The sequence below is a fragment of the Carlito syrichta genome, unplaced genomic scaffold (assembly GCF_000164805.1).
Source record: "Carlito syrichta isolate Samal-C Ts95f unplaced genomic scaffold, Tarsius_syrichta-2.0.1 Scaffold300018, whole genome shotgun sequence".
Classification (NCBI taxonomy): domain Eukaryota; kingdom Metazoa; phylum Chordata; class Mammalia; order Primates; family Tarsiidae; genus Carlito; species Carlito syrichta.
Genome location: NW_007244114.1, coordinates 389,979 through 400,017, shown reverse-complemented (window position 1 = coordinate 400,017; position 10,039 = coordinate 389,979). Strand labels below are relative to the sequence as shown.

General features: G+C 43.3%; 1 protein-coding gene across 1 annotated transcript; it reads left to right on the top strand.

Moving 5' to 3' along the window:
- The first annotated feature begins 3,782 nt into the window (after positions 1-3,782).
- Positions 3,783-6,703, top strand: CDRT4 (CMT1A duplicated region transcript 4). Its single transcript, XM_021710738.1, has 3 exons — positions 3,783-3,825; positions 4,582-4,656; positions 6,255-6,703. Exons 1-3 carry the CDS (start codon positions 3,783-3,785, stop codon positions 6,701-6,703), a joined length of 567 nt encoding a protein of 188 aa, XP_021566413.1.
- The last annotated feature ends 3,336 nt before the right edge of the window (positions 6,704-10,039 follow it).

Genomic DNA, 10,039 nt, shown 5'->3' with positions numbered 1-10,039 from the left:
CCTTGAACATCCAATGCAATACTATGAGAAAATGACGGATGGTTCTGGGAAACTATGGGGGGGAGGGGGATGGGATTAACAGTAGCAAATATCTGTCGGGGGATGGGAAAACACTTTTTTATCTACAGGGTGCCTGAATGAAACGTCATTGTACACCTAACCCTTAACTGTACCCCACAAAACCATAATAAAAAATACTGATTAATGAAAAAAAAAAAAAAAAAAGAATAATACCTTATACATCCTCAGTGTTTTTTGATTTAGATTCTAGAACCGTGGTTCCCACACTTTGCTGCACCTTGGAATCTCCTGGGAAACTTTTAATTCCAATGCCTGTGATATCTCCTGTTCCAATCAAATCATGTTAGGAGGGAGAGACTGCGTCTGTATAGTTTTAAAGATCTCCAGTAATTTCAATGTGCAGCAAAGTTTGAGGGCCACTGGGTAGAAGCACTTTCATTTCCAGATATTTTATTAAAATAACTATGCCTCTCTGAGAGACACGAATGTGTTCTCATCCTCATTTCATAAGTGATAAGCGGGGTTTTAAGAAGTTAAGGATCATGATCAATATCACAGCGTTGTGTCAGGTTTCAGGATGGGATGAGCGAATTGATAGGGGTTGGGAGAGATGCCCCTGAAAACCCAGTGGACTGAACATGGGCTTTATGTCTGTAGGAGAAACAAGAAAGCCACTTCAACGCTATGCCTCCTGCCCCTCCCTTCAATATTGTTTCTGTCTGTGGACTGCTGGTTTGCATTTCATTTACAGGGAGACAAAATGGAACCTTTGTGCTGGAAGTGAAGGAAATTATAAAAGCCCACAGCTTTTCTTCAGACTTAATGTCAACTATTTGTCTCCTGTTATTTTCAAACAAACAAGTACTCCCCTTGAGTTCTGAGGCAGTCTCAAACATTCCCTCCCTTGTTTTTTTTTTTGTTTTACAATGTCCCAGTCTCCATATCAGCAGGTATGATAAAACCTGGACATTCTGTAGACTTGTGCTATCAGCCACAAAGGACGGCTGTGTGTGTGTGTGTGTGTGTGTATGTGTGTTTTGGGGGGTGGGTCTGATGAGTCATGGTGAGGGGCTCTTAGCAAGATGGTGGGTTACACAAATACACACTGGTGTTGAAACAAGTGATTCACTGAGAACTGGGCTTCCATGAGGCTTCAGGCTTCATTACCTAGAAATTTGAAAGCAAGGATGAAAGGAATGATCCCAAATCCACAAATATTGCCAGCTCAAATCTGTCATGACTGATCAGTCCTATTTTACATTTGGGGAGAAGAAATACAAATTTCTAACAGCTCTACAAATTCAGAAGGCAAGTTGAGGCCCCTTTCATTGAAGGTAGACAGGGATGGTCTGGGTGGCCACCTGAATGTCATGCTGTATGCTATAGGGGACTTGGAATGGATGACCTTAAATTCTGAGACTTTATGGTTGGTCTTAGAATGAAAAACAGTATGTTTTAACTTCCAATTTTTTTAAAGAATTATTATTATTTTTCCCTTTTTATAGTTTATTTTAAAGATGTGGGGCACAATTCAGGATTAGGTATACACGTGGACATTGTACAGGTAAAGTTTGGGCCTCCCTTTGGTCCCCACTTTGCCTGGTTTGAGATCAGGTACCCTTATTGATGTTGTGTCCCCGCCCCCACCCTGGCAGTATCTCCCTACTGCCAATCCCTTTCTTATAGTATTATGGTAAATGTTCAGGGTCCACTTATAAGTGAGAACATATGGTACTCTGATCTTTGTTTCTGTGGTAGATCACTGAGTATGATAAACTCTAAATCTATCCAAATTGCAGCAAAGTCTATATGCCTGTCCTTCTTTATGGCTGTGTAATATTCCATCATGTATATATACCACATTTTTTTATCCAGTTCACTTTTGATGGAAGCACGGTTGTTTCCATGTTTTTGCTATTGTAAATAGTGCTGCAGTAAACATGCACCTGCAGGTATCTTTTTTTGTAGAATGATTTGAGTTCCTCTGGGTATATTTCCAGTAGGGGAATCGCTGGGTCATATGGAAGGTCAATGTCTAGTTCTTTTAGAAATCGCCACACTGTTTTCCATAGAGGTTGACTAGTTTGCCTTTCCACCAGCAGTGTATAAGTGTTCCCTTTTCTCTACATCCTTGCCAGCATCTGTTGTTGTTTGTTTTATTAATGATGACCATTCTTACTGGGGTTAGGTGGTATCTCAATGTGGTTTTGATTTGCATTTCTCTGATGATTAGTAGGCTGAGCACTTTTTCATGTGTCTGTTGGCTACCCATTTGTCTTCTTTTGAGAAGTGTCTATTCATATTTTTTGCCCACTTTTGAATGAAGTTCTTTGTTTTTTTCCTATCAGCACGTTCCTTGCAGATCCTAGATGTTAGGCCTTTGTCAGATATACAGTTGGCAAATATTTTTCCCCATTCTGTGGATTGTCTCCCTGCTTTCTTGATGGTTTCTTTTGCTTTGCAGAAGTTTTTCAGTTTAATGAGGACCCACTTGTCTCTCTTATTTCTTTAAAAGAATTATTAGATGACCGAGCCTTATTTCCTCATAGCTTCAGAAAAATGATATTGTGAGTTTCTCTAAAAATAAATTGTTGTGGAAGATAGCCACTGGGACCCACAGTAAGGCCTATCTCTAAATAGGTTTGACAAAAACTAACCTTTAAAAAAAAAGTATAATCTAACCTCTTAGATGCTATCCTTTGTTAGGTATGTTATAACAAAATGCCAAAATCTGTGAATAATTTACATTATTACATCCATTCGTTATTGACCGGATTGGCTATCCACTATGAATAAATCAAATGTTGATTATTTCTGGGAAGAATTAGAATGCGTCACTTGATATTTTACTGTTACAGACAGGTAAAATTAAAGGTACTACCTTAAATTTTTCTTTTAAAAATTTACCTTAGAAAACAGTAGAATTTAAAGTTGTTCCTGTCAATGACACACTAACTTGCATTCCATAGTAATTCCTTGATTAGGAGAAAAGAGGAGTGGAAAGCCTGGGAATTGTTTATCTCGGAGGGTGCTTCACATGGGAACCAGTCAGATCTCACATATGTTGTAGCTAAAAGAAACATTTAGCACCATTACTCAGTCTAAACCAGAGCTACTCAGAGGATGAGCCACAGACCAGCAACATCAACATCGCTCAGGAGTTATTTTAAAGATGCAGATTCTCTGGTCCCCAGAACAGACCTAGTGAATCAGAATCTCTAAGGGTGAGACCTGGGCATTTATTTTTACAAGCTTTCAGGTGATTCTAGGTACTTGTGAAAATTTGAGAAGCACTGCCCTAGACTCATGGCAGTCAAAATGTGGTCTCCAGAACTCATCTGGGTTCTTGTTATCACCTGGGTAATTGTTATCAAATATCCGAGGCTCCTTCACTGGACATTGGCAGGTTGTAGTGGAAATGCTCCTCAGCCCTTTTATTTTTATTTTTGAGAATCTCACTCTGTCGCCCAGGCTAGAGTGTAGTGGCATGCTTCACGGCTGCTGCAGCCTCGACCTGCTGTACCCAAGCAATCCTTCCTTCTCAGCCTTCTAAGTAGCTGGAACTACAGGCGTGTGCTACCACACCCAACTTATTTTTTTGATTTATTGTAGAGACGAGGTCTCACCAAGTTGCCCAGGCTGGTCTCAAACCCCTGGGCTCAGATAATCCTTTCACCTCAGCCTCCCAAAGTGCTGGGATTACAGGCTGGAGCACCACACCTGGCAATCCACAGCCCTTTTAAATGCTTAAGTCCACAAAGATGGCAAAATTGAATGTAAAAAATAATGAATTCCTGGATAAAAGTATGTATCTTAGAACTGGAAAGGAGCTGTCTTTCGGTAGTTAATAATACAACTTTACAAATCTCCAGTATGTTTTTTCTTTTCCCTTTTGGGTTAAAACAACCAGCAACTTTGAATCAGCAACTTTGGATATGGGCCCAGCAATCTGTGTTTTTAACAAGTCTTTCAGGTAGATTCACCCTGAAGTTTGAGAACCGTTACACCACAGTTTCCATCAAATTTCCCCCCCGTGTGACCACATAGAGCCTTCAGACTTACCTGTTGATTCATCCTGGACTTGGGGTCCCTGTAGGTGATTCCTGGCAGCTTCCCATCTCTGTCACCCTCTGCCCCTAGCTCCAGGCTGGAAAATGCAGGTTGGGGGCGGGGACTTGATGCACTTGCAGTAACACTTGCAGAGGAGATGCCATGATTTTGAAATGGAGACATCTTTTTCTTTGCCTCCCTCTGTGGACCAGCCTCCACCACAGTCCCTGATCTGCTCAGCACTCTCCTTTAAAGGGAGGTGACTAGACAGCAGAGCACCCGGAAACTATTATGACATCATAAGGATCTTGAGCAAGACCGTGCCTGCCAGCCTTTTTGGGGCTCACCTGTCCTGTCTCTGGCTCCACAGAAGGCTTGTGGTCTTCTCTGGGGGAGGAGACATGTTAGTCTCATGCAGAGACCATGGGGCTCAGGACCCCCAGGCTACTGGTCACTTTTCTCTCAGGTCAGTTTAGGGAGACTCTGGCTAACACATATATTTACCCACAGGAATTTGGACGTATGATGCGAAGAAATCTGTGAATGTAAGAGAGAGAACCGATGCAAGAAAGATGAAGACAGAAGGTAAGGTTGAGGGCATTAAACAGAAGCGCCTGTGCTGGGCTTGGTTAAGTTTGGAGGAGTTGGGTGGGAAGAGGCAGGGTTCCCTGGACAGCCACCCTTGTTTATGCTGGCAAAAAATATAGCGTGTTCAGGGGTTGGAAGGGGGTTGCTGCTCATTTTGCTTTTGACAGTTTTAGTTTCACTTCTGCCAGATTCATGCAAATGCCCTAATCTTCTCGCATTCATGCAAATGCGAGATCTTTGCATTTTGCATTTGCTTCCAGGCGACAGCGATGAACAGTCAGTCTGTGCTTGCTGGGAGTTTTCCAGTGAGAGGCGAAGTCACACATCTTGCCTTCCTGAGGCAGAGTCACACATGACTCTTGCGGGGATGTGGAATCTTTCCACAGCACATTCTCCACTGACAGATCTGTCCCTAGACAAGCTCCAGCTCCTGGATGGTCACAGGGCAGCCTGGGAATATCAGTCAACATCTTCTCTTGATTATCCCCACTTACAGCTTTTTTTTCCTTTTCTGAATTCAGTTTGGAGTTGATGAGATGAATCTTTTAACTCTCCTCCCTCTTTAACTTCTATTGAAAGGACCAAAAAAATATAGAATTAGGGGGGAAAATGTGCCTCTTGGGAGCACAGAGGAAGGTAGTGACTGCAAGAGAGAAATGTCGAGGTGTTTCTGCTAGACAGAGTGAAGGTGCCAATGAAAGAAGGGAAGAACTGACTGACCATGATTTACTATCTGTAGAGGAACAGGCTGCTTGGTAAACTAATCAAATTTCTGGCAAAGCCCTACTGCCCCAAACATGCTATAAACTTCTGACTAGCAGCTATAGTGAAAAGCTTATAGTTTTTTGAGCTTGTTTAAACTTAAGTTCAAACTTGCCACTTGGTGCAAGCTAGTCAGCCTCAGTTTTACCCTCTGTTAAATGGGGATAATACTTGCCTTACAAGGTATAATAAGGATGAAATGAAATGGTTCAGTACAGGAGACATAGCCAAATGTTAGTAGCACCATTTTCTGACTACTACGTGTCACATACTATGCTAAAATCTTTACATAAATTATCTATAATCCAAAAGAAAGCACTATGAAGTTGTTCTCATTCTTACCATCGTTTTACAGATGAGTCCCCTGAAGTTTAGCAGGGTTAACAAACTGGCTCAGGGCAGCTGGGAAGGGAGTAGAGCTGGAATTTGCAGCAGTCAAGTGCAGAGCCCATGCTTTCAAGCCCTAGGCTATGCTGTTCCAAACCCTTAAAACTGAACTGTATTTAGTCCTTACAATAGCCTTAATGTAGTCATTTTTATTGGTGCAAAAAATATAAGTTCAGGGGTAAAACAATGTGAAGTTATGAGAATATTTGAAGCCAGCTTGACTCCATCTCTTGTTCCTTGTCACTCTGCTGTCCTTTAGTTGATATACTCTCTTTAGAGTGTCACTCTGTCCCCCAACTTTGGATCAGATTTTACTCTCACTGAATACAAGGGGTGCATAATGGAGAGAACTTCAAAATGTGATTCTAGTGCCATCCCGTTCTTTGAAGAATCGAATGATTGCATGTGAGTACTTCTAAATAACCCGCATTTCTCTTTGCTGGTAGAACTCACAGAAAACATTGGACTTCCCTGGAAACTGCTTGAAAAACATAACCCCTGGCCAGCCTATGTCACATACACCTCCCCGATAGTGGAAAGACTCATTGAGACAAGCAAAATGGAATGCATGCATGCTCTTGAGGAAAGCTGCCGGCCCTCGAGGCGGAATAAGCCTTCCAGTGTCATTCAGCTGAAAAGGAGAAAGTCATCCAAGTCCTCCAGTGACGCTGTGTTCAGGGACAAGCTGTCAGAGAGCACGCTATCGGTGTGGGGCACCTACTCCATATCGGCCATGGGTCCTACCATGATCCCGGAACCCACACGCTTACAGATAGATTCCAGAGATGGTCCCACCACCAACTATAACAAGATCATCTTTCCCCGAAAGCCTATGATGAGGATGCTTCCGTATAGCTCGCTATTGACCAGTAAGGAGAAACACGCAAATGTTTAGTGAGCGGTCCCTGCAGCCACTCCCGAAGATTGTACAGTAATTAAGCTCCATTTGCCGCAGATTTCATGATGTCCTTTAAATCTGATCTTGCTTCTGCTCATGCAGAGGTTGGCCGAGAGAAACCAGATCAGGCTGTGGGTGGGTGGATGGTTTGGGTGTGTGTCCCCCAGTGTTGTGGTCTGGCAATCCCTGGATCTAGTCTCTGCCATAGATGCTGAGGAGCTCACTGTGGGTGATTAGACCCGGTCCAGGCAGGAGACAGAAATCACCAATTATTTTACTGGAGATAATTTAATATAAATACTTATTAACCAGGTGACTGAAAAGGGCAGGGAGATAATACAAAGGTACCATGGAGCTGTGTACAGGAGGCAGTTTTCACTCCTAAGGCTGAGGAATAGAGGGAAGATATTAGACTCACTGAAAGGTAGATGCCTGAAGAAAGGACATGTGGGTTGAGTCTCAGACTCCAGAGGTGAGAGAGTCAAGATGCTGCTCGGCAGGAGATGGTGTCTCTGAGCTCTGGGGAGAGTCCCTGTGGGATGGTACCTCCACCTCTGGTGAGAGAAGCTGTTTGGCTGGTATCTCTGAGGGGGACACCCATGAGTCTGCTTCTGTGGGTGTTAGAAAAACCAAAAACTGGATTCAAATGCTTCTGGAAGGAGTGTCACTGCCTAGGGTGAACAAAAAAGGCTGCAACTTTCCTGACAGGGACAGGAAGCCAATAGAAAGTGACCAGGATGCAAAGAGGAAGTGAACAAAGAGGCCAGTTCCCATTTCCTCCTCCAGCCGTGCAGATTCCTGCTAGCACCCCCTACGGGCAGAGCTTATCCAGGCATGAACAAGGAATGTGATTTGCAGTGTCCCAACTACAGCATCTCCAGTTTGGGATGAATTTTGAGGCCAAGAGAAAATTAACTTAATAACTAGCACGACCCGGCTCTGGGTGATCCTACCTGGCTGCTCCACTTGGCACCTGGACCTGTTGGGATGTTTTTCCCTTGGAGTGCTTACAAAGGGGCAGCAGGGGCCAGGGTGTCCCTTGCTGTGAAGGGAAGGATTATTTTCCCCTGTTCTTCTTTAAGGTTGGGAGCAGAGTGGGTGGAGGAGAAGCTCCAGGCTGGACTCCAGCTGTTATTTGACAGCTAGAGCTGGTCCACCCATGCTCTGAGTTGGCCCCAGAGCAAGTGATACTGAACTCTTCTCAATATCCAAGTTAGACAAACTTTGTCTTTAGCCCCAAAGAAGGTCCAGTTATGACAGGCAACCCAGCTGATATTGTGTTTGGGATTTATCTACTAAGCAAAACTGATCTTACCTGAGTTTCTGTGTTTGTGTTTGCACAAGGCAGTTAATACCCATCAGCTTCCCTCACAAGAGATGTGGAGGGTGAGATGTACTAACTGATATAAGTGCCATTTGAAAAAGTCAAATTTGCCTGGAAATGCATTTTCTCCATTCAAAAGTCTTGTATAAATGTTTGCAAACACAGATGGGTGCAGCTTTGGAGAATTCATCTTTGTGCGTTTGTGTTGGGACAGCTGGATGAATTAGGAACTCCAGGCCTGCTCCTGGGTTCCCAACCCTTGACCAGAATGAATTCTTGCAAAAATATGGTGGTTTCTAGGGAATCTGAATGATTGTATTTAGTGTCCATGGGACATTTATAGACATGGAGGTGGGTGATAAATTTCTCCAACAAGAATTTTGTGTCTCTTCTGTCCTTTTATGGGTGTTTATAGCCAGGGTATTTTTGGGAAGGTACGGATTATAGAGCCTCATTGAGTGTTAGAGTTTATAGGAATTTAGGGTTATTTTTTTCCAATACCTTCAAGGGCACAGTGGTAGGGTAATTTACTAAAGGTTGCACAGTTCGGTTTTTAAAAAACTTCTAAGCATGTAATAGTTTTTAGAAAAGTACATACTCTAAATTAAAATAATTGTTTTATAGATTGCATTGTTTCAATTAATTTAATTCTCAGTCTATTATAACAACATAAGCATGACTGCAGGACATCATTAACATTTGATGTTGTGATGAAAATTGTCTGTTCCATGATTACAGTCCAGAAACATCACCTGCTGAGGTCTAATTTTTTTGACTTGGGGAACTATGCTTGAGCTCAAGGTGAGATTCACAGGCCTGGGCAACATAAAGACTTGATCAGCCATGACTGTGAAGAAGCAGCTAGGCAAGACTAGCTGGATCCTCTAATAAAGCCTTGGTCCCTGGGGGAGGAGGCTGATCCTGAGTGACCCATAGTATCTGATGTTTAAATTTGTCCCCTGGTCCAGACCTTCCTTTGAACTATTGAGGTAAGAGCCGGTGAGTCAAACTCAAAGGGCTCTTTCACTAAAATCCTAGAAGGCTCAGAGGTACAAATGCAAAGTGGGCAGAGATCTTCTTGACTGCACAGTGCATCAGCACGCTGGGCGCGGACAAGAAACAGCCAGGTATGGTAGAGCCCAGTGGATGCTTAGCAGGACCAGCTTTTTCACGAGAAAAATGAGAGACATCCTGGTGCTCCCAGAAATAGGCATAGAGCCCTTGCTGGGGCCTGAAGTCCCCCAGGAACAGGCAGGGTATGGGATGGAATGCCGGTTATTTCCAATGCAACCTCATCTCCCTGTCCAGGCTGGAGAGGCCTGGGATATCTCAGGTTACTCTGAACATATTTCACTTCCCTCTCTAAGAGGGAACTGGCTTTCTCTGATGTTCCACAACCCACAGCCTCATTTTATTGATCTCCTCTGCATATGGAATTTTCTGCTTGGTAGGAGAGCTGTTTCAATTAGTCTCCCTGCTATAATAGGTTTAAGAAACATCAGAATATGTATTTTGTTAGCCCGTCTGTGTTGCTCTGTAACCAAGGCTCAGTCTGACACATATCAAGCAGCTGTTTTTGAGTAGATTCTTTGGCTCCCTGCACACAGTATGGTATTTACCCATTTGCAGATTCCACGGTTGGTGTTTAAACAGTTGATGTTTAACCGTGGCAACATGACTGAGCCTGCTGGTCATTTTCATGTTGGTGGGGGCTGGTAGGACATCAAACAGTTCCACATTCTGCAACCTCTCTAGCTGTGGCCTGGCAGGTCTTGAAGGAGATTAGGTTGCATGACAGATAAGAGGGGACTGCAGGAAATTCTTTAAGGAGGTAACTGCGTAAATAAAGGCGTCAGTGTAAGTGCAGGTAAGCCAGATGTTTGGGGGTGATCCAGAAGGCCTCTAATTGCAATGGGAAGTTGGGTGGGACCTAAAAGGAGAAGAGTTGTAGATTCTGTTAGCAACAGCTCTAGAGCCACTTTGGAGTGAGACCAGTTCAGCATGATCAG

Excerpts from the sequence above, each read along its gene's own strand:
- CDRT4 (XM_021710738.1), top strand. The coding sequence starts at position 3,783 with ATGGCAAAATTGAATGTAAAAAATAATGAATTCCTGGATAAAA. Across the intron at positions 3,826-4,581 it reads TAATGAATTCCTGGATAAAA|GAATTTGGACGTATGATGCG; the intron begins GTATGTATCTTA and ends ATTTACCCACAG. Across the intron at positions 4,657-6,254 it reads AAGAAAGATGAAGACAGAAG|AACTCACAGAAAACATTGGA; the intron begins GTAAGGTTGAGG and ends CTTTGCTGGTAG.